General features: G+C 39.3%; 1 protein-coding gene across 1 annotated transcript in view; it reads right to left on the bottom strand.

Annotated features, from left to right (window-relative positions):
- Window positions 1-21,162, bottom strand: part of srrm4 (serine/arginine repetitive matrix 4) — a 67,134-nt gene extending 45,972 nt beyond the window's left edge. Inside the window, exon 1 of the mRNA XM_005473624.4 lies at window positions 20,301-21,162. Coding sequence (XP_005473681.1) covers window positions 20,301-20,500 — 200 coding nt within the window. The 5' untranslated portion in view covers window positions 20,501-21,162. The remainder of the gene's footprint in view (window positions 1-20,300) is intronic.
- Window positions 21,163-25,753: the final 4,591 nt, after the last annotated feature.

Below are 25,753 nucleotides of genomic sequence, written 5' to 3'. Positions count from 1 at the left end.
TATTTAGACACCTACTAGTTCAATTAGTAAGTTATGCATTGGACTAGCTCTTGCTCGTCAGCGCTTTTGCCAAGAACTAGTTTTCTATCTGAACTCTTTCTCAAAATATCTGAGTATTGTGTGAATAGCCAAGAAGATGTGCACCAAAAAACAAAACAGACAGACACATAATTCACACAATTAGTTAGCTCTAGCTAATTATTTTCTTTGAGTCAGTGTGAAAACAGAAACCATCAGTAACCATATTTAATGTGTAGGCATACAGAGCATACAGATATATGAACTATTTTAAGTGCATTATGAAAAGCATTGTTGCTTCATAGCATAGCCACACAGGTAAATATATAATATAAATTACATCTTTCATATTGTTTTCCACTGTACATGACGTATTGGGAAATAAGATATGTTCCAAAATAACCCAGTAAGGAAAAGCCTGTCACATGCTTCAAACATTATTTTGACAGCATATTTTTTGTCACCTTGCTGGCAAACATAGTTGTACCCTGAGTGAACTGAAGTACCACCGTCACTGAGAAGCATGCATAGAAATAAACTTGAATCTCTCTTCTTTTTTGTCACAGAAATCCTATAAGTACATTTTCCAGAGGGGAAATAACAGCGAGGGAAAGGCGAACTAAAAGTGACTCAGGAGTTGAGAGTCCACTCTGTGTTCTCAGGGGAAGTGAAGGTGGTGTGGTTTAAAGGAAGGTGAGTCTGATCCTGCAGTATTTTGAGCAGAAGCAGATTATAAAAAACATCAGCAGGCGGCTGAAAAGTGACATAAGCTGTATTCACAAGGGTCATTTTTGCACAGTACGTCAGGAACCACATACAATTAATACATAACCTTGTCAACGTCAATATGCCTGATGACAGCAAAGAGAACTTATGTTATTGATATGAGCCACTGTAATGCACACCAGTAAGTAAATTATTATGAAAAGATTTATCACAGCAGGAAATGTCTGTGGTTACTGCAGTTGGTTAGCAATCACAAGTGAATTTTGAATCAAAGCTGCCATTTGAAACCACTTTCAGATTTAGTTTGTTTTTGGATTATTGAATTGGATTTGAACTGTATGGATGCAGGTGAGTTTGAGGCACCAAAAATCTTTATGTTGAATTTTGGGAAACATTCTGCTATTAGTTCAGTGTTCATATTTCATGCAACAAGGCTGAAAGAGATAACTTCCCATGTTATAGAGCTGGTTTACCCCAAAATCAAATGTACATATTTTTTTCCAATGACAGGAGATGCCTAGTTTTATATATATATATATATATGGATTGCTTTCTCCTAAAATTAATGGAACCACAGCGAAAACATGCCCAGTTTATTTAAAAACCTTCAAAAGGTTTAGTAGACTTCAAAGTCCAGTTTTCAGTAGATTATTGTTATCAGGAGACCTCTAGCTTCATCTAAATACAATCAGAAAATTGCCCAGATGTGTTGACTTTACAATTAAAAAAAAAAAATTAGATGTCATTGCAAAACCTTCTCACGTTCCCAAGCAATATTGGACCACAGGGCATGTGGAATGGGGCTTTAGGGCAGGATCAGAATTGATAGCATAGATGATGACCTGGAGGCGAAGATGGTATATTGCTAAACGGGTATTTAAACACGACTCCTCCAATCTGACATACCCTCACCTTGGTGGCTGTCAGTCAAACAGCAAGCCAGTCTATCAGTCAAGCTGGAGGACTGTCCTCTCGCCTCAAAGTTTATGAGAAAAGATAGGGTGTCTGTGAGATTATTTGTCCTTTCCAATACAGTATTAGCCCCTAATCTCCTGCCTCTCTCGGCCCATTCTCAACAGGATGAGGTGCTGTTAAGGGCACTGACAGATGGAGAGAGGGATAGTGGAGGACTTTGCCAGAGAAGGAGTAAATATGTCAATCACCTGAAGCACTGAGGGGTTTTCTTGGAGAGGAAGAGAGAAAAGTCAACAAGCCCAAGTTCATTTTCAACATCTATCCATTAAAGGCCTTCGGATTAATAAACCAGAACACATGACTCCTGGATATTTATTATGCAGTGTGAGTTTAAATAAAATGTTTTCCTTATCAGCGCACACAGTGGTTTGAAATCACGCACCCCACCTGTATCTAAAAAGCTCTGCATTTCAAAGCATTTTTCATCAAACTGAATAACGAGACAAACGCGCAGGAAATCAAGGACTCAGATAAGTGGATTAAAAATAGAAACTATTCTGCTCTTTGACGTTGATATGTACATGCATTAAGTTTGCCCTTTGGCCATCAAGAGAAGGGTTATGCCACCAGTCAGATTCTATTTATTTACTCAAATCATCTTTTGATAGGCCAACCCCCCCACCTTGGATGAATATATCAAACAGGATGAGGGCGTCCTGTAGTTAAATTGTAGCTGACAGCCTAAGGTTCATCACAACATCTAATGTACTGTGCTGTATTCCATTGCACTAAGTTCTGAAACAATATTCAAATATAGACAATGTAGGTTAATGTGGAAGCTGATTGGATTAGGCAGATGTGCTGTAACTCCAGTCTTTTGGGACATCATGATTATTGCAAACATGGTTCAGATTTTTTTCTATTTTAAACCTTTGGATTCTTTGCCAAATGCTCCCTTGGTGCATTGCAAGAAAAGCAAAATAAAAGAGTCAAACTTCTAGAACAGTCTTAATAATTTAGCAGTCTTCCTCAGAGCTAGGAACTCATTTAGCTGAGGACAAAAGGCACTGGTGCATCGCCCTGGTCGGATCAAAGGCAAATCATTAATTCGTGGCTTCTCGTTGTAGTCAGATCTGGTGTTTTATTGCGACTAGATTTCTTTAAACTGTCTTCAGACTCAAAGAGAGTGCTGAGACAAAGCAATTCTATTTCTCCTACAAGGGCACCGCTGAGCCCAAGTTTAAATTGAATGCCCCAAAATAACTGTTTAATTATGTGGCTATCTGAGAGGCTTTCATGTTTTCCAAATGAATCGGGGGGAGTGTGATAACCGATTCTTTCATCGATGTAAAACTGAAAAAAAAACCCGTCTCTTAGCTTCTATCAAAAGTGATAGGAAGCCACTGAAATGAGCTCTTGTGCCAGAGACATTAATTATATTTCTTATAATTAGGTGGACTATCCTCACATCACCCCGATCTGTGCCAGATAAATTTAATTATTGGACAAATTCTTCTCTACTCGCTCTGTCCATATTTTCATAAGGCAGTTCTTCTGAGGATAATAGATGTCTTCGTTTATATTGGTTTACTTTCAAGGTGTTTTCAAAGGCAAATTTCCATCACAGCAGGCAATGAATCTGTTTGTGCTGGAGATTTCATCTGAATGTTGATAATGACCAGTTCTTTTTGAAGACCTGTTTAAAGTGAGGGAACCGAAAATGGATCAACAAGGGGCATATTTTAGCTTATGTGACCATGATTACATATAAAGAATTATTTTGTTATATAATATTCAAATATTGACAGCTCTCCAAGATGCTTCTCAGTTACTTAACCTATACTTGAAATGTGTTTGTCATCAGACAACTGAGATTACGAGTGTATGGGAACTGCAGTTTTCCATGTATTTTGCACAAACTACTACAAGAAATGAATTTATATTTTTATTTGTATATACAAAGGAGTAGATGATTGATTCTTAGGGGTACAGCTAACAAATCTTTAACTTAAAACCATAATGGTGAGCCCTACAGTGGAACAGATGGGGATCACCAAAGTAATTAGGACTAACTATCTGACAATTACAAATGCACAAGATTTTGCATGATTTTAGAGTCTTTATTCAGAGCAATGTGAATATTTGTATCATTAAAATCTCTGGCATCACACCAGCATTGCCCAAACATACTTAATTAGGTCTAATGTGAGTAACAAACATTGAACAGATAGTGAAAAGAGCAAAAACACAAAACTGTGTTTTAGTCAGAAGGATATTTCCTTCTGCAGAAATTGTTCTGGCCCCTCCCTGGCCTTGTATGTGCATAGATGGCAACCCTGAGGCATGGAGAGCAGCAGCAAACCTCCCTGCACAGAATGAAGCACGAGGCAATGGCAACACAAATGACATTGATTAAGTTAGTGGAAAAAGAGTAGCTGAAGCGGAGGTGGTTTGCAAAGCAGCATGCAGAAATATAGCAAGAGCAGCTGCACCACTACAGCTTAAATAGCATGTCCTATACACAAGATTGGCCAAAAAGATATGCAGACTGGTATCGGCTGAGCTATCAGCTGACGTGGGCTGGCACTGCAATGAGCTGATCTACCAAGATCTCCCAAAATAATGTTAGGTTGACTTTTAAGATTTCCATTAATTATCCTGCAAAGTACCATCTCATCAAATCTTAAATCTACTCAAACAAACTGAGTCACTGACTGAATGAGTCAGCATTACATTTGCTAAATGGCATCTGCAAAGTAATTTCTGCACTCATGGCATCCAGAGCCACAGATTCCCTTACACTGACCACATTTAACAAATGTCCAATGACTGAGCAGTTAACAAGGCTATTACTAAACTTAATTAAAGAAATAAATGAGCCATTCCCAAGAACCTGAGTGACTCAAATACCAATCTCATGGTGTCTGGGTAGTTTGCTGATGTCATGTAAAAATAATAACTTTCCCGAGTATCTTCTATAGTCTGAAAATAGAAAATTGCATGACTGACTCACCATTTGCTGAAATCATTTCAAATTGAAAGATCATTTAGTTGATGTGTGAACGAGAAAGCCAGATAAGATCTCTCTTTGTTTATGCTCGTTTTTTTGTTTGTTTTTAACTTTGCGTTGTCATTTGAAGAAATGATTAGAAGATGATGTTTTTATTCCAGAAAACAAAACTGAGCTATTAAATAGTCTAAAAAAAGACAAAGGTATCCATCTATCTTTTCATCTTCCCATTTCTTTGTGAAAGACGAAGATTTTGACTCCACTTTCTAGCATGTCTCTCTTACTTCGGGAACAGCGACAAACCTGTCAGCTCCATTTGTCCTAATCAGTTCTCAGTAAGATGAGCCGGCTACTGCAATGTCAGTCAGAATAACACTCACAATAGGAAGTAGCACACTGGCAAGATAGGTTTTTGAACAAGTCCCCTCTGCACGACTTTCTACTCAGCTTCACTGTCACTCTTTGACCTTGTTACTGACCTTGACATAGTTTCTACTGCTCTGAATCAGCCTCTTGCTTTAGTATTCCTAATCTATACTTGTTCAATATGTCATTAGAGACTGTGTGCCTCTGAAATCTGCCTTAAATCTCTATAGAGCAGCTTTACACAGTGCAGTGTAAAACATGCCATGAGAGCTGAAAGCAAATGTACACTGTAACTAGCCTATTTTTAATTTAAAACAAACAAACAAAACCTATGTGTTAAACAGCAGCAGTTTTGAATATTTGGTATATTTGATGGCCCCAGTTACTTCATTTGATGGCCTCGCCCCTTTTGAAGAGATAAACACATTTAAAAAATATAATAACAACAACAACAAGTGGAAAGCTATCCATACTAATATATATATATATACATATATATATATATATATATATATATATATATATAATTTTTATTATCACAAAACAGATTGAAACAAGATCATTCTCATACCTCCCATCTGTGACAGTGCTAAACTCTGAAGGGTGCTTCATTGTCTGTGACACTGTGTCCTTACACTACATTAAAATCTTCCCTAGAGGAGCTATAACTGTACTAATGACTTGCTGTTATACGCTGGGAGTGTCTTAAAATTGGGAAACACTGCTATTGATCAACAATCCGGTCAATCCTGACATAAACTACAGTGATTTTACTGCTTAAAGGTGTTTAAAAAGTAAGTTACTACTTAAAAAGAAAGCATGCAGCAAAAATGAATCCTAGCTAATCGGCACAAAAATGCTAAAAGGCAACACTACCTTGATTAAAAAAAATCAGTAAATCAGTGTCATTATCAGTATTTTGTTATTATGGCTATATATTGAACAGTTCAATAGCATAATGAGGCTAAAGGGCTGAGAATAATAACCTGGAATCATGAGAGGTTTAGTTGTATCTTATCTTGAGGCTGATGTTTTTGCTGTTTGAAAAGGTCATTACTTTGACTGACGTGCAACAGCAGCTAAAAACAAACATTTCAGATGTGATGCAACTTCACGGGAATGTTTCTAAAAAGGATCTACATTTAAAGCAACCCTGTCTTTCACCTTGCTGAGAGGTTTCAGAGTTTTTGAACCTCTTGTCATTTTTTGAGTCATGGGGCGACACCAAAGGTGAGAGCAAGTCCGTGTGAAGGAAATAATGTGGCGAGCCAATTAATTGCTGCACTACCATCTCTGATTGCATTTGTGACATCAACACTGCTGCAGTTTGCACCCTTAACCCTGCATCAGTTATGCAAATGGTAGCAATTTCACATGACTGGCAGACCATCTTACTGAAATGAGGATGGGCAAGCAGCGAAAATGAAAAATGGAGGAGGCTGAGACATGGGAGCCACTCAGCCTTGAAATGATTTAAGTGATGAGAAGTTGACTTTGATAAGTTTGCATTTTAATAATGAATACAATGACTGCTTCGGGGCTCCAGTTACAAAGAAGTAGCGCACTCGGCACAAAAAGAAAAAGACCGACGAAGCTGATGGTCAGTCCATGTGAGACAAACCTTGAGCTTGTTTCTGAATGCTTTTTGTGTGAATCTGTGTAGACCTACACCTACGACGTTTTTTAACTCCAGAGTTAAAATTGCTGCTAGAGTAAAAGGGAGCTTTGGCCTGTTATCCAGGATTTTTCAGATTTTCCAAAATGGCAACTCTGGCGTATGCATACATATTTAATGAGGCTTTTGCTTCAGTGCGATTTTAGAGAGAGCGATTTCTGCCTACTGTCATTATGAGTGATTGCACTACCTAATGGCATGTTCCAGTTGGATGTGGTAATAATCTGTCTACCCCTAAAGCACCACTGATGTTATTATGATCAGCTGTTGTATATTCAGAACCTGTCACATTATATCATTTAGACTGAGGCTCTTGGAGTTGTGCTAAAACTGACAATTTTTTCATTATTGATCACCCTGCCCTGTGTCTGCAAATAAGGTTTTTAAAAAAGGGATAGAGTTGCAGTAATATTCACAGACCAATGTATTTTATTCTATTTTGTCTTTTTTCTTTGACGTGATATATTTGAGAAGCTGCAGAAAAGAAATAATTCATTTTAAAATTGTTACCAGTTGATCAATCAATTCATTGACTAAATGCCCGAGCTGTGGTTTAGGGTTTGCTAATATAAGAGTACATTTACCTTTCAGGCAAATTTTGGCAGTACTGAGACTTCAACAACAATTGCATCCAGGCGCATCACTTATGAATTATTTGATTAATGCCAAGACGGTTCCCGGTCACACATTTTTTTTTGCCAGTGGTACAGCTTTCAAAATAAAAGATATAAATAAAATGCCAAAATCAGATTTAACCTCCTAGGACCTAGCATCCACAAATGTGGACATAACATTTTGGGTTGTCTAGACCAAAATACTACATTTTGCTCTACAAGGGCCTGATATCCACTTACGAGGACATTATACTGCCACTGTTCTATCTCTTTATCTCTTTAAAGCGAATGTCCTCATATGTGGATTTCATTTTTCTCAGAAACAAAAATCAGGAAAAAAAAAATCTGGTAATTCTTTGTTTTTACATCCATCAGGTCCCAATCAGCACAAATAGCAAAGAGAAATTAAAAATGCATGGCATGAAAGAGTTTGGGTCTTAGGAGGTTGATGCATTTCCATCATAAAAGATCATGCATTAAATGACTAACCACTTCAAAAATAATACACCACCTGCATGGACCTATAATATGTAGACCATGTGAGCAAGCAGTTAGTGTTCTCTCTATTGTTTGTCACAAAATACCAAATTATCACAGGATATTACAGTCACTGGGAATTCATTGTTTTCTATTTCAACTCCACTGAGTAATTACGTATTTAAAAAACTGTACATGACAATAGCACTTCCACATATATTGCATTAGTAAGCCTTTGCTTCACTTACACTTTACATCTGTTTTTGTTTCTCTTTACTCTGTTTGCTGCGGGCAAAGTGATTAGTAGTTAAAGTTGAAAGTTGACTCATACCTTTTTCATGTCCAGGGAAATCTCTGGTTTGTGAAGATCTAATAGGCTGTAATGAGCAAGCCGTCCCTCTCTCAGTACCACGCTCATTGGTAATGAATTGCTCAAAGGAATAGGTCATCACTTACTGTCTGTAAGATTTACTACTGTCCATTTCAACTTGAGCCAGTAGAGGACAAAGGAGCGTTTCACCCCCCTCTCTCATCGTCTATTATGAGTTTATTCAATGCTGTACATTATGTGCCTACATATAATTCAATTCCCTTTGGCCACAACTCAAGAAAGGATTTCTATTCATGGGCTGGAATATGATATTCAGTAAAATGTAATAACCTTTGCTGCTCCAGTGTCCTGAAATGGACAATCTCAAAATGTCACTCACAGAGTCTGCACTTTTATTTCCTTCCTTCTCGCAGTCTTTCTTTTGTGCTTCCCTTTCCTCCTTTTTTTCTGTTCCACTAGAAAGTCATTACATCCTTGCTTCACGCTACTGTTATATTGATTTCTATCACCTTTATTATTACAAATAATAACCATTTCTCCTTTTCATTTCTCATTTTACCCCCTTGCCTCGCTCCATCTTTCTTTCTTTTACAAACAAGTCAATTACACAAAGTGGCTGCATTCAGTGACTCTCCACGGCATGTGCTTTTCACATAATGCTGTATATGTTTCGGTAATGTATGAAACTAGAAGTTAATTTTTTCCTTATACAGCAGAATTTGCTTTGACGCTGTTGTGTACTTGCTCCTCAATGTCAACAAAGGATACAGCATCTTCTTTGAAAGCCTTTGAAACAAACCTCAAAGTAAGTTGAGTCAAAACTTTTCTGTTTTTGTTGCTCAAATAGATTCAAGAGGCCAGAACATTACTGGGCCATAGATAAAGATAAGGAACATCTAATTAACTTACTGACTTTTTGTTCTTAAAAAAAAAAAGAGCAAAAAGCAAAAATACAAACAAAATAAAAACACATGCGATCAGACTCCGTATCAACCAAAGCACTGAAAAATATTTTGGTTTTTTTAAAGGAGAATTTACGGATTTTACATTTCAGACATTTTTGTGCATTGCTGATGATTTCCCGCCTTTATGTCTCCATCTGCTACATTTATTCTTGCAGAGCCTGCACTCGGCAAACTGACAAAATCACAAGCACATACTCCAACACACATATTGTGAACAAGCAACACAATTTACTATGTTAATGGACTTAAATGCCATGAGTCTTTTTAAATGTCAGTGCACTCGATTTTAACATAAAGTAAGTGCGGCAGGTGCAGAACGGATCCATATTACTCCAGCTCGGTGTATTTTGTGCTCGCAAGCAGTCAAATTTCTAATGAGCAAGACAGAAACTTTCACATTTGTTTTTTTGTCTGTTATCATTATGGAATTAAATCAATTCGAGCATAAAAACTTGGGCTCAAACAAAATCAGTTCCCCCTTCTGTGCTGTTGGAGCAGAAAATTTCTCTTTACAGCATGACAGATTACAGTCTTGCCTTATGTTTTACCGATGCTTATTGAACTTCTACATCTTTGCATGTAGCTTTAATGAAATATCTGTTGTTGTCATTTTGTCAGCCCTGAGAGTGGGAAAGTAGGCTGGTGCAATTACTTCAGAACAATTTAGAAGATGATTACGAACATTTTGTGTGGCTTCTGTTGCATCTTATTATTCATTCATTCATTTTGATCCACTAAATGTTAACTTAACACTACCTTTTTTTTTTTAGTATTTAGCACCATTTACAAGTAAAAATGCACTCTTGAATGTTTAAATTAGTGGAATAAAGATACAAATTTGTTCCTAAACAAATACAAACATGTAGGCATTTGTGCATAACTACCAAACCCCCCCCCCCAAACAAACAAACATAAGTATTCATAATTAAAGAGTACTTCTGTGCCTTTCGTCATTAAGCTTCTTTTGGCTACTCCCCTATTCACAAGAGTTCGCCACAATGGATGAATCCGAAAATTTGATTTGGCAGATTGTCATGCCTCCCAGAGATTTGTGTCTCCTCTGACTCTTAAACCAAGGATCTTGTATGTTAGGTGATAAACAGATTTAATTTAAATATGTAATTAAAAAAAAAAACATGCTCTATGTCATTTACTGATGAACCAGTCATTTTAGCACTAAAAAACACTTGAATTTTGCCGTTCTAACTAAACATTTATTCCCTGAAAAACTAGAAAAACAATTCCTGACTGCATCGAATCACAATCAAAAAAATGCACAATTCAGGATATGACACAGTAGCCAGCAGCTACAGGAGCCAGGGGAGTGGGTGGCATTTTCCAAGCAGAGGAGTTGCCACAGTGGGTGAACTGTGATCCCTAAAGGGAAAATTTCACAGCAGCTCTGAGATGATGTTTGATGGAAAGGGTTAACACTCGGCTCTTTGCTTTCATCTTAAAAATGATGCTGTTGCTGTTCAGCTTTGAAGGAATTATCACGTCGATCCCCCTCCTCCCTGTGCTATATGTCAACCTCAATATGTTCTCTCATTATATACCTACACGTCTTTTCCATCGTGTGTGGGCACCTGGACATGCGAGTATATTATTTGAATGTTTTGTACTAATGAGGAAGGAATATATAAACATAAGAGGAAGGCCGATCAGAAATACATTTGTACTTTCTCAAGGTTTAAAGCAGCTGTTAAGGTGCCGCCAAATCCTTGGCACGCCTGAACAGACCAAAGGGCCAAATCTAAATTAAATAGTCCTTCCTTGTGACCACGGTCTTTATAACCGCTAGTTCAAGATTTCATAATCAATTCTTTAAAACTGAACATCCTTACTGAAAAAACTTCCCGCATTCACACATTTATCTAAACTATCTGCATCACTCTGTCACTGCTGCTGTTGCTCTTCTCAGTTTTATGTTATTTCTGTTTATGTTACAGCCACCTCTTTTATTATCTTCATGTTGCCTGTCAGGCATGGGGAGCAAGACAAAGAACAAGATGAAACAGGAATAATAACACTGTACACTGATTCTGTTTAGGTATGTTCCTTTTCACTGCTAGGCTCTTCATGCCTTTGGGGGTTTGATGAACTCACTCACTACATACAATAATAATAATAAGGCATGCGTACATACAGTACATATATATGTGTGTGTGTGTGGACACAGTGCCCTGAAGGGTTCTTAGTAGCTTGATCCCCTGATTCATAAACTCGAATAAACACACAGTCTTACATCATTTCATGGAGTGTGTCTATGGGGACAAAAAATGACACATTTCCTGGACTCAAATATCAAAGGATCTTTTGAGCTCTCTATTCACAGTGCTGCTTTCAACCTTTATCTCCATCATGCTTACACGATATTAAACATCTATCACAAGTTAGCACACGAGTCCAGCTGTAGTCAGGCACAATCGATAGGTGTGTCATTATAGCTAAACTCATTTCTCACCGCTGCGCTGTGCCTTTAAGATGCAGAGATGAGGATGAAATTTGGAAATGTCAAAGTGAGCTTTAAAAGCCAGAAATATCACCCTTGAAGTAATTGTTGAGTCATTGGCATTCATCAATAACACCTTCAGACACCCCAGTGATATATTACAGCCATTTTTTGCTGCAGGCCAGTGAATATATGTCTCATTCGACTTTTAAGGTGGCGCTGTTCTGAATGCCAGTTTTCTGGGGGCCTGCTGATAAAGTGAGCAAATTCTTTCATTCCTTCAGCTTACACTCAATCCTTCACATTTACTATTAAAACAAAATATGATCTTGAAGCTTTACATTTTTTAACTCCAGACTGTACCCTGGGAGACACTCACAAGCTTTCAGCCCAGGCTCCCTTCCTCTGATCAGGGGAGGGGTTTTCAGTGAGGAGCTCAGAGCAGAGTAACTATTCCTCGACACCAACTGAGGTGTTTTGGTGAGGTGAGGGGTGCATGACCGAAAACTTGTCCTCAACTAGAGTGTATCCAGCCTCAGGCCGGGTCATGCCTGGAGCAGACCCTGGACACACTGGCTGGGAGCACTTTTGGATGGATGAATTGATAGATAGTGCAGCAGTACATTTAAGGGATTAGACCTCTGTGGGTTATTTTCACTATGGCCCTTTTATGGCCACTTAATGTAAAAATTATATCAGTAAATATTCTGTATAACTCACTACCTCCAGAAAATGCATGTGGAGGTATATCCCTTTAAGAACAGGTGCAATTTTTTTTAGATGCTTCTCACTTCAGAGCTACATATCTCATGATGCGTCCAGGTCCAGAAGGAGAATTGTGGCAAGGAACTACAAACAGAAGTTGGCGCTAATGCAGCTCGAAACTGTTTGCCAACCAACACTACACAAGAAAACAAGAACGCGGTGCTAATTACTCAGTGTTGGTGTGGTACCTGTGTGGTGCAATAGCATTAGATGCTGCAGTACAAACAGGAGAAACATGCAGAGCTCAGTCATCAAAAAGTTCTGCTTGGAACTCGTTGAAAAATAAATAAACAAATAAACAAATAAAATTTAGGTGATGTCCAAACTCCAAGCTAGAAAAATCTAGAGTAAGACATCACAACTATACCGAACTTTGAGGACCTGTTGAATGTTTCCTAGTAAATAGCATTTATGGTTAAATAGCAAACAGGCTCATCTGTATATCTTTGGAAGGGCAGTGAATTACTGAATTCAGTGGCTTTTTTTAAATTTCTCTCAACTTTTAACAGTGTTTATCTTTTGTTTTTTTTTTATTATCTAGTTATTGTCACTCATAGCCATAGTGGCTGCTGTTAAGCTTCAATTTTAATGGGCCCCCAAAAAATCCTCCTTCCTGCAACTATTCTGTAATTCTCCCTCCCTAGCCCAACTCCTGCAGGCTATTATTTTCCCACAAAAGGTAACTGCATTGACACAAATCCTTTCTGCTACTTTCTGAAACATGTTCTGTATTCCTTGAGTGAAAATAGGATGCAATAAAAATTTCCTGACTCATTCCTCCTGCTCAAGTGCAACGATTTGCTACATTACTCACCACCTCATAGAAGGTTTTCTACATGCTTTTTTCTTTTTGGTGACCTCAACTAAACAGTGCATCAGTTTATGTGGTTCAAATGGTTATTTAATTTGCTTATTCACAGGAGAGATTTTTAATTCCCCTGGAATTCTTTTGATGCTTTCTAAATAGTTCAGCACTACTTGGGAAAAAGGGGAAGTTCTGTACATTTTAGTATTTATGAAACCCTTTTTAAATTCCATTGGGCAAACTGAAAAAGGCTTGATCTTCGAGCTACAAACAGCTCTTGCTGAAGAGCTCATGTTTTCATGAGATTTCTTCACCCTATTTCATAGCGAACGCAGAGCAATTCATCCGCCAGTAACACGGCCTTCATATTTAAGACCTCCTGTCTTAAATATGAAGGTGTCATTTCTTTCCAGTCTTTTCAGTTGCAGTTTAGCCAGATACAGTTTTGATTTTAGAGACAGATACTCAAAATTAGTTCATTACAGAACCTGGGAGACAATGAATCTATCATACATGCCTCTATTTATTTAAAGTTAAAACTTGCAGACTTGTAACAAATGTTCCAGCCATTTAAAGCTTAGAAAGGAGACTTTTTAGATTTGATAACTTTTTATGGTTTTCTCACATATTTATATTTGTCATATCTTTTCCCTTTCCCCTTGTATTTGAATCGAAAGACTTAAAAATCCTTTCTGCTTTTTTAAACTCAGCCCATGACGTAAAAAGAGGCGAAAAACGCGCTGGAATAGTGCATCAAGTGTGAAGCTGCAGAAGGTAGATTGGTTCAAATGGATTTTGGAGTCAGTATCAAATGGGAATCCATTTTGGTGATAAGTCCGATTCCTGCCTGGGGAGCTGGCATCATCTCCCGCTCTCTTGTCAGCATGCTTCAGCAGCCGCATCCTGCGCTCTGAGTAATATGACACAGACACAGAGAGGCCGAGTTAACACACACTGAAAAGATACTAGGAGAGGCAAGGACAGAGATACTGATGCGAGGAGAGGGAGACAAGTCGGGTAAAGATACTCTGCAATGAGGAGAGCGGAAGAACAGACAGAGATGTACAACGGCAGACAAACCCCTCGTCCGTCACTAAATCATGTTTGTCATTCTCGCAGAGAGAAGAAGAAAGAGAGTGATGTTTCGTCCCAAGGGGAGCTGTGACTGCTACTCCTTGATGTTTTCCAGACTCTACAGTATATCCTGTATTTATTTATGCCCACTCTCTGAGCATTATTATTCCTGTATTTGCTTAAATGGGTGTGGATGCTGTAAGCATTCTATTTCTGAGGTGGCTGCCATAGCAATTTAAATCTAAGACATTTTGTTTAGCAAATTGTGCAATTCCAAAACCCAGGAGGTGGACACGCAAACATCAAAAACTCTGAGAGGCTACAAGCCGTCAGACAATCACAAGCTATGAACAAACCGCCACTTAATCAAAATAATTTTGAAGAGAAAACAATGACAAACAGTATAATTATAACCCAAACTGTCCCTTTATTACAGACAACAGAACGAGCCCACATACTTTAACTCTGCATGTGAACTAAACCAGTGAATCTGCTGAGCGAATATCATTTATTATGTTGTAAATATGCCTGTATCAATCCGGTGTGCAAGAAATTACAGTGCTGGAATTACAAGCATATAAGTTTGTAAACTGCAGTGAGTTTGATCATATCCAGCCACAGACCAGCTTTTCGTTTTGCAGTTAAATTGCAGTCCACACAATGGCAGAGGTAGACTTATCATCCCATATGGAAAAGATATATATAAATCTTATAAAGTTTGTATCTGTCTTGTGTGAAACTTGTATGAAAAGCATACAAGAGTGAAAACAGATACAAGATCCCTTGAAAAATTATATAAATGAAACTTGTATCTTTTGGATACTTACTAAAACAATGTATGAAAGTGGCCACTTTCATGAGTAAATCATATAAGCCTTATATGATTCACTATATGAAGTAGGCCACATCTTATGCAAGTCTTTTATAAGTTTTTACTATTTCTTTTCCATATGGCATATTTCACCAAATCTGGAAATGCAACCTATTCACAATGAGAAAATGTGCATTTTGTTTAAGGATTTGTATTACATTTAAGTCTTAAGTGTAATAAAACCAGGGCTGGACTGGGACAAAAAAAATCGGCCTGGGCATTTTGACTAGAGACCGGCCCACCAGGTATTATAGGAAAAACCATAAAGCTTTTGAATGAAAACAAACTCTGTTGTCACAGTGATGTACACTGTCCTGTTGGTATATATGTATCAATCTAATAAACTACACCATCCTCCCTATTCTGGTATTCTAAACAGTACTTAGCCGAAACCCAAAGACTGCTTGGTCAAGTTAACCTCCTGAACTATATACAACACATGGTGGAAACCTGAAATTAAGACAGAGAGGACTAGAGGTGAGACATGATCATTACTGAATATTAAAAATAATAAATGACAGATTTAGATATATTTTCATGAACTATTCATTTACCACATCAATAAACAGCATGGCAGGGTAAAATATTTTTTCTAACATGGCAACCTTTAAAAAGTGAAAGGAAAGACAGGTGAGAAAGAATAAAACTTAATTGACTTTTTGATGGCATTTTACACACAGTACTGGTACAGAATCTGGGAAAATACTGGCATCATATACAGTACTTATTTCTGAAGAAATTATGATGGGACCCTGAAAAAAAATTACTATGTACAATAATGGATTTCTATACATTTTAGATCAGATGAAAAAGTTTGTTGTAAGATTCAGATAATTATTTATTAAAAAATAGACATTTTAAATGAGAATAAGAAAGAAAAGTATTTCTTTGTGCCCCCCTTTCCCTGTTAATGCCCTGCCTGGCCCCCTGGCAAAACTTTGCTAGACCCGCCCCTGCACAGTTACCAGCTGTCAGCAACATAAAAAAGGATCCTGGTGTTATTTGTCTCTCAGAAACAGTTCATAACTTCCCTTCAACTCATTCATGTCACCTAAAAGGTAAACCTGTTTCTCCATCACCTGTTCAGCTCTGATGATTCATTAAGGACATCTCCTGGTTTCATCTTCATGTTTCCCTCTCACCAGATATACAAACCGATATCATGACCAGCAGCTTTTACAGCTGTGGCTCCAGCAAACATCAGCTGATACTAGAAATTAATATTAAATAAATTCTAACAACAGCTGATCAAGCTTAAACGTGCTGCTGTTGTTTAGCGCGACATCCGCTGGTTTCCTCTTTCTGGCACAAAGTGGGCGATAAACAAACAAGAGAGACGATCAGCTGATCATTGATCAGTTTCATGATTGAAATAACAACAGGGGAGAGAGGAAGAGAGAATGAGAGAAGAAGAAACAGCTGCAGCATAAAGACACAGAATAAATCCAGCTTTGTGTCTTTTTCATTCTAGCTGAAGTACGGGACAAATCGCGTTCCTTTTCAGCTCAACACAAATATTGACTCTGAATACCAGACGATTCCGTTTTTTCCTGGACGGTTGGAAACTAACTAACCTTATGAATAAAATAAATTTCAACATCGGTAACATCATAGCACCCGCCCAGCAGTATATAAACTCCGTCATGCTAGCTAGTACACGTACGAGTTATTGTAACTGACTGTAAAAAAGTCAGCATAACGAAAATAAACTACACCTAAACTTGGTTTATATCTGACCCAGATAGACTGCAGGTCATAAGTTCTCACCTGAAGTTCAGTTCACCTGATACTCGGACCAACACCAGCGGCCGCCTCGGGTCTCTCCTCCTCCTGCCTCACCTTTCCGTCATCCACCTGCCAGCGTGTTGCACCTGCTGGCCTCCACCACTTGCTAATGTTGCTCAATCTGTGGAAGCTCCGCAATAGCCACCACCAAGCAACTGAGTTATTTTTACACATCTCCCAGCATCTGGCCAATCCACCACCTTTCAGTGTTTATACCGTTATGAAACACCCCCCCCCCAAAAAAAACCCCATTGGCCCATAAAAACGAAAATCACCATCGGCCCACCGGGCAAATGCCCGGTATGCCCGATGGCCAGTCCAGCTATGAATAAAACTGTCCAGCAATGACATATTTTCTATTTTATGTGTTTTCCAGCTTCTTAAATTCGTGGTATGGTTGTGTCATGACCAATCTGAGAGGTCAAAACCCAAGGATATGTAAATGCTACTGTTTTTCTGTCACTCAGAAACTACTGTTTCAGCCTTAGATGTAGATTTCAGACCGCACCCAACCCCATTATTAATGGCATAATAAAAACAAAACAAAACAAAAACACATTAAAGAAGCAGAAGAATTGTTGTATTCAAACTTAAACTAAAGTTTTGAGGCTGCAGTTAGCTTGCATTGCATTCTGTTTAAAGGTGTTCCTGTTATTTTGTCCGTCCTGCTGTACGTTCCCACCGGTGCTGTCAGAGTACAAGCCCCTCCAAACACCCTTTCTCTCCCTTTCTCGTTAAACCAGCATCTGCTGAGGTAAGAGGCCTGAAACCCCCTACCACACACGCATACACACACACCCACACATACTCACACTTCACCCCCTCCCTTTCTTTGCAGTCTCTCAAGCTTGCCATCTGCCACAGAGTTGGACAAGACCCCACTAATATGGCAGCCACACGCACACACATACACACGCATTACGAGCTTACAGCCTTATTTCAAATCCTCACAAACGCTGAAAAAAACTGCACAGACACACATGAACGCACACGTATACACACACTCGTGGTCACACGCTATACAACATTAAGTTAGGCATGCTGCATTTTTAATGAGAAGCCCCCACGAGCAACACAGCTTGCAGGGTCATAATGGTTTTGAGACAAACCCTACCCCACTGCATAGAGCTGGTGAACTCCTCCCCTCTTCTGTGTGACTGGCCTGAAGAAGAGGATACAGGGAGGACAGAGGGACAACAGCGGACTCTAATTACTCCTCTGTGGCTATCTGGCTCCTCCAGCATTTTATTTCAGGAGTTACGGGAGAGAGTGAGAGAGAAGGAGGCGAACGGAGAGGAAAGCCGAGGATGCCACAAACAGACAGACTCGTGCCGATTGAACATGAAGCATCACCCTGTGGCTCTCCCTCAGTCTCTTCTCTTCTTTCCATCTCTGCTTGTTGTACATAATGCCCTCTCGCACTCACTGCAATTGTTCATCACCCCTCAGTTATCCACAGTGAATAATAATGTCTCCTCTTGGAGAGAAAGAGGCAGAGGAGCAAGCCTAAGGCAATGCATTCTGATGGTCTAAGCATTCCCCAGTCACCCTGTGCCTGGGCAAAATCAACAGTGCGGTAGGAAGGGAGCTAGGATGTCCTGCATCCATAGTCTCTGGGTGTTGCATTTGTTTGTTTTGTTTTTCTCATTATTTACAATCTGTATCACCCAAGCCAAACTGTAAACATACACAGAGACAGGGCGAGAGACAAACTCTGGACAACAGGGGCGCTGCCGTTGTCTTTCACAAATAGACCCAGGCGAATTAGCAACATTATGTCTTCTTCTCTGTGGGGACATTTGCTCTCGCCTGCCCCTGCCATGCCGCCATCATCATCACTGTCACCCCGACGGAGCCCGTGGAGGGGCAGAGCCACTTGAGGAAAGCTTCTTTCCTAGTGAAGCTAAAGTTGAATAGACAGCTGGGCCCCGCTCCAGAGTCTCCAGCTATTTCAAAAAGGCTGCTCAGTTCACGGCAGCCAGCCACAATACATTTCTTTCTTTCTTTTTTTTTAATCAGAGTCCATTCAGTTTGCTTCTAATTTATTTTGCCAGGTTCCCCAAATAGACTTGAATCTGTCATCTGCGCCAGGCTATGGTTGACTGACAGAAAAATTGTGGCTACAATTATTTGGTTAGATTGCGGAGCTGGGGCACAGTGGAACAAATGCATATTTGATCACTTTCTTATAATAAAAAGTCTTTTTTATCCATATCCTACAGGCCAATAAAATCTTTTATAACCAAGCCATATGCAGTATTACGGTCCTGCTGTAATAGAAGCCATTAAGGACACATTATTTGGTTCACTGTGTCTTTCGCTTGCCTGTGCCAATGTAGGATGAAATGGGCCATTCTAATCCTCATTAACATAGCTAATTTCACATAAGAGAAAGTTGATAGTGGGTGTCAAAACCATTCAAAGGTCACCCAAGCAAGCTACACCATTTGACAGATAAGTATATCCATGTGCCCGTGGCTCTGTGTGTGTGTGTGACTGTGTAAGAAGTATGTATGTTTGAACATTTATTCCATTTGTATGTGCCGTTTCAGTTGCAGCAGGGTAACCTCCTCTGATACATTTGAGAAATAGGCAAAGCAGACAGAACAGTGCCTGATAACATGGATAAAACTGTCAAAGCTAGCAGATGATGGTTGATCGTGCAGACAGGAGCAAGGATGGGGGAAAAAAAGGGAGCAGAGATATGCAGGAAAAGGGCATCAGACATTCATCCTCCCCTAAAGGCTTTAAGTGCTACAGCTAACCTTTGGTCGAAGGGATGAAAAGGGGGAAGAAAATGTCTAACATGTTGCTCCTTCAACGGAGGCTCTGGCACAGCGCCATGTCACAGGGGGACAAAAGGACAAGTCTGACATTAAAAGCACAAAAAGTGCAGTCACGTGACCTTTAAAGGGGTCAGATAATTGAACATCAAACTCTTCAGGCCAGCTGTGTTTGGCTGCGTGTCACATGTGGCTGCATACATTAGTGGAGAAAGATCATCCAGATGGCTGCTGGGTGATAAATCAATAACAAAGACATGTTTGAGCTAGGCTCTTACACGACCCCTGTATTCGCTGATTTGCTGATGTACGGATCAAAAAAAATGTCTTGGCAGGTGTAATTTTGCACACATATTGATTACACAGCTTTTTCAGCTCTCTATATTACACATTTATCTGTATCCTTACAACAAAAATTAATCCAGGTGCGAGGTGATTAATTAAATGTCTTTGACTTTTATATTTTTAAGGCATGCTTTTCTAGAGGAAACTGTATGAACTGGCACTTCTTGTATGTATATAAAATTAAAGGAAAGTGTGTATCAACTATATCAGCAATAGCTCCACTACCATGTGCTTGCAAAGTTTAGGTTTAAAGAAAAATGAGAAGTTTGAGCAAGCATCCACGTAAGCTGCTGAAGTAAATACTGTAAACTGTAGATACTCACTCAGTCACTCTCCTACTGGCGGTGATGCTAGCCACAATGACACTCTCTGGTCTTGGGGTGGCCACAGCCTTGAAAGTCCCTTTCCAAAACTTCTCAAAGAGCTGCTTCTCTTCCAGCTGGAAGGTGGTAGTGCTTCCCTGTGATCCCAGGGACAGAGAGGCGCCACAGGGACCAAGCTGGAGTGAACGTGGGGGCTGCATTTCTGCTTCTTGCGCTCCAAACTGAATCACCTTCAGTCACTCAGCCGACAGTCTCCCTTCACTCTCATACAAACGCGCGCACGCACGATACCGGTTGTTGCTCAGGAACTGTCCAAGTACTGAATCAAACCGAGCAAAGTGCAGCAGCTGCTTTGCTCCGTCTTCTCGCAGCAGCAGGTCAATGTGTCAGCGCGTCTGTCTGCTCTTCACTCTTGAGCGGGAGCGTGCGGAGAAGGACAAAAGCTGACCCTCTCCAACTAGAGACCGGGTATTGTTCTCCCAGATGAGGAGGGGTAAGGGAGATTGTGTTTCTCTCTCCGCCTCTTCTGTCACATCTGCTGCTCTTTGGGATGGGGTCTGGGTCGGGTTTGGAAGCCAAAGCGCTCCTTTTTGTCCCTTTCGGCAGCTTCACACAAAATTAGGCATTCCTTGACAATAGATGGAGCATGCTTCAGTCGTGAGAAGTGAGAGACCTTGTGCTTTTCTTGCTGCTGGAGTGCAGCGTTTTAGTGTAGAGATAATTGTGCGCCCACGCACACAGGCTGAGGGTTGAGCGGGTGTCGAGGCAAGTGTTGCAGCGTGTCTGAGGGCAGGCGTATCTGTAAGTTGGAGAGTGGGTATGCCAGAGTGTGTGAGTGAAAATCGAGTGAGAAGCTCAGCTGAGAGTGGGTTGTTTTGTGTCTCTCAGCATGTGACGTCAAAATTGGGGGCTGGACACTGAGTAAAGGGGACATCCTCCGTCATCCTCCCTCACTCCCTCGCTGTGGTAGTCTCACTCTTCTAAAGCCTTGATTAGATTCACTTTTCATCCTCAGATATACTGGGAACATTTTTCTCTCTCTCTCTGGTTCTTTTAATCTTTCTGTCTCTCTGCTTGGATTTCTTCTTCCCTCTCTGCCTTCCCTCCATATTTTCTTCCTTTTCCCTGTGCCTTCTATTATATACATTTTGAAGGGTTTTAAACCTACAAGAACTAATCAGTTAGATCATAAACAGAAAATGAATCCAAAATTGTTCCTAAATAATTAAAGAGGACCTATTACGCTCAGTTAGTATAGTTTTAGTCTTGGACTCCACCAGAGTAACTTTACAAATAATCCTAACGTATTTTATACTGAGCCTTGCTGTAGCGCCTGAGTTTACCCACTGTCAGCATTTGGTAAATGGCAAATGGACTGATATAAATATATATAGAACACTTTTCTGTTCTAACTGAGCACTCAAAGCACTTTTTACCAAAAGCCACTACACTTTTGTTCTATGCATTTAAGTACTTTTTGTCCCACACTCTCACAATCCCCATGTGCAATTAGGGATTATCTTGGCCAAAAAGACTTCAAGGATCAAGCCATCAAACGTTTTTCTGATGGAAGATCCACTATACCTCCGAAGCCACAGCCATCTTGGGCTCTCTTCTTTCTTTTTTTAAGCTAAAGTTGTTTTGCTTGGCTTCTCTTTGTAAAAACTGAACAGCAAGTGGTGGTTTTTGATGTGCTTACAGCAAGAGCTCTGTCCCAGAGATAACTATATAAGGGATATTCACTCTCAGTGACATCATACTGACCCAAGAGTAAAAAAAATGTCTTTAAATCTTTATCAACCTGCTCATAGGCTTCTCAACAGCTGAACCAACAGCTTGTATCAAGCTTTGTAGGTTGTGTTTCTATAATCTTTTGTATTTTGAATATGTAATTACTGATATGTCTACTAGTCTTTATTATGTTGCAAACAGTGTAAGTCTGTCTTTCTTATCCTCTTCCTTCATGCGACACACACACAGACACACACACACACACAGACGATTGTCTCGTCAGTATCTTGGACAAAAGGCCGAGTAAATCAACATAATAAAAGGCCTGGCTCAGTGAGGACCAGCCGGAGCATGTGGCTGACACAAACTTCCCCTCGGGGGTTTAAGCTTTTTCCCTACCGTCACTTACCTCCTTCTCTCCTCTTTAGTCTACTTCTACACGACACAGAGCACAGAGGCACAACTCAACAACCCCCTCCCCAGCTCTCCCTTCTTTTTTCTCTCTCTTCTCTTCTTCACTCTGTCTCTAATGCCGCATATCATCTGCTGGTTGCCATTGCTGAGGACTCTGGAAATCTTCGAGGGGATTACAGACTACTACAGGGATGCCACCCTGTTTATGCTACAACAGAAAACTCAGTGTAATACTTTAAAGGATATATCCTATTTATAGACTTTTGGAATTGCTTGCAGGCTGTAATGTGATAGAGCAAAGCTCACTCATACACAAATTTAACTTTTATTACTATGCTTTTTTCCCTCAATATTTTGAAATATTTTGTAGCAGTATATATATTTCCAAGGAATTTAAGATGGTGTTTACAACATTACTAAGATGTTTCATTTGAGCGCATTAGACAAGGACTGATGGGGTTGTATAGTGGTAAGCAAGAGGGTCCTGGTTTGAACCTGCTGGCAATCTGGGGCTTTTTTGTGTGTTCCCTCTGTGTGGGGTCACTTTGGGTACTCTAGTTTCCTCTTCCAGTCCAAAGACATGCATGTTAGGTTAACTGGTGATTCTAAATTTCGTTTGGGTGTGAATGTGAGTGTGTATGGTTGTCCATCTCTCTGCATTAGCCATGTGAGCTGCCCCTCCCTGAGCCTGGTTCTGCCGGAGGTTTCTTCCTGTTAAAAGTGCTTGCTCATATGGGGGCATATGATTGTTGGGTTTTTCTCTGTATGTATTATTGTAGGGTCTACCTTACAATAATAAAGCACCTTGAGGCGACTGTTGTTGTGATTTGGTGCTATAAAACTGAATTGAATTGAATTGAGAGACTGCCATCCTACTGATCTCTCCCTGTTATGACAGGTGGGATAGGCTCCAAACATCCTAAAATGAATAAGTGGTTGTAAATACGCAAATTGTAAATAAATTGTACAGTTCTTGTTCCATGACACATGACAAAACTGAAATAAATACAGAAAAATAGCCCTTTTGTGTTCCCTTTTGAACTTTACTGTGGAAGATTTTATATTTATAATATAAAGAATTTGGTAGTGTTTCTTTGCAGACAGGCCTTAATTGTCCAAAGTTAACTTTGCATTTTAGAGTCTCAATAGTTCACTAAAAATCCATTTACTCTTGTGTTTGGATACCACTACACTTGAAAATCTAGGTGTCAAATCCATTCACACAGCTGATTCCAGATTCCAAATTAATCTGCTCTGCTTGCCTCTAACAAGATGTTTCGCTCTGAGCTGTGAACAAGATGTCATAAACACAAGCTTTGTCTCGCTGTGCTGACTACATTGTCGTGTGAACCTATCTTTTCTCTGATCAAGAGTTGTAGGCATAGGTGGGAATTAATATCAATGCCTCCTAATACGTATGCACAAAGACACGGTGCTGTACCTCGTCTGGATTAATAATGCATATATTAGCTGATAACACAAAACCTTGATGTATAACAACGTCAGACACTTAATGATAAGTGGCTGCTTCATCAGTGTGCTTTGCATAACGATGGAGCAGAGGTACTCTCAAATCAAACCAGAGGGCATAGACGAGCAGGTACAGCAAAACATAGAATATGTTTCATTTATGGTCGGGAATATCAAACAGCTGTTTCTGCCGTAAGATGATGTTAAGGTTATATTGGAGGGCTGTGCTGAGGGCAGAAGGTTGGGTTTCCTCCTGCAGAGTGTTTTTATGAAGTGCTTTTGCTAGCAGTGGTTTTATATAAAAAGCTCAGCTGAAGGACACTAAGCCGTTGCAGAAAAAGTCATTAATTTGTGGAAAGACAATAATTTCATCCTTTAGCCTTGATGTTGTAAAGGAATGAAGTGACAATAATTGATTTTCAAATGTTACATGACATCACATACATCTAAGAGACTTTGTACAATACTGTGCTTAATGAATTTATGCTCAACCATCAACATAGCATCAAAAAATGAAATAATTACAATTATTTAGCTTTTCTTTGCATCTAGCTTGTCAACAACATCTAGCTTTTTGTCATCTCTTTAAGCCTATTAAAAAAGGCAGCTGAACAGTCCTCTGTAATTTTCTGGGTTAGTTGATACACAACCGGAGCTAAACAAAAAGTGAATCCACTCAAAGTGAAGCACATATTATTTGAGTTTTTCAAAAGAATCCGAGGGAATACTTGAAAACTTATTGGTCAGGCTGAATGGTTTTCAGATTTCAAGCTGACAGTAATTGCAGTTGTTAGAATAGATGAATTCATCTTTTTTTAAGTCAAAAAGAAACAGGCATGACAAATTGTTCGCAAATGTAACATTACTTTTTCTTTATCAATAACAATCAAGCTTTCTTTTTGTGGCACTTCTGCATAAATTGAAAAAAAAAAACAGAAGCAAAGATTCACCTTTTCTTTCAAAGCCTCGCCATATTTTCTTTTCACTGTATTGTTTTCTCCATCTTCACTTTCAGCATGCACACCTCCACATTACTTCAAGAGAAATCAAGTACTGGTATTATCTGGGGATGGGCTGTCACCACAGCATTCAGAACAGAGAAGCCTACTTAAAAAAAGTTTTGAGGAGACATTACTGTATTGCATTTTTCATTTACTGTCACTGCTTTAATTAGATTTGGTTTTAGTCACACAGACCTAGAGGCATGTTAGAAACCTACTGGCAACTACCAGTCACTAGGGAAAAATGTGCATTCCCTTAATGGTTGGCAAGTGTTGGCAGTTGCTAGGTTAAAATGGTCGCAGGGAAGTATATGGGAAGTATGAGGTATGTCAGAACAGGGTTTGTTATTAAAAGTAAATTGAACATTCATTGGTCTAAACTAAAACTAAATGAATAAATAATCCAGTGAAAATACAACTGGGAAACCTACCAATTGCTAAAGGGATAGTAACTGAAAGATTCATTAAATTTAACAAATAGAAATCAAAAGAATTGTATTATATGTATTCATCTTTGGTTATTATAAAAAAAAATCTTTACCATAGACATCATATAAAGTTTTATTAAGTGTGCACACCCAATAACTCGTTTGTAACATCTTTCTGAACTTATATTAAAAAAAGCATTATAGTTGTAGATGGAAGTTTGAACACGGGCAGCCTGACAACTTACAAGGGCTGTTGCACAGCGATAGCGTTTAACATTGGTGCAGTGGTTTCAATGTGGGGATCAGGTTCACAGTGCAGCCACTGCAGGTGGGGAGGGGACAACCAGGTGAAGAACAGCCTGGTTGAAAAAGTCCAACAAAGACTGTTCTTCCTAAGGAAGTTGAAGCA

The sequence above is a fragment of the Oreochromis niloticus genome, linkage group LG12, assembly GCF_001858045.2.
Source record: "Oreochromis niloticus isolate F11D_XX linkage group LG12, O_niloticus_UMD_NMBU, whole genome shotgun sequence".
Lineage (NCBI taxonomy): Eukaryota > Metazoa > Chordata > Actinopteri > Cichliformes > Cichlidae > Oreochromis > Oreochromis niloticus.
Note: the sequence above shows the minus strand (reverse complement) of the source record. Positions and strands in the feature narration are given on the sequence as shown.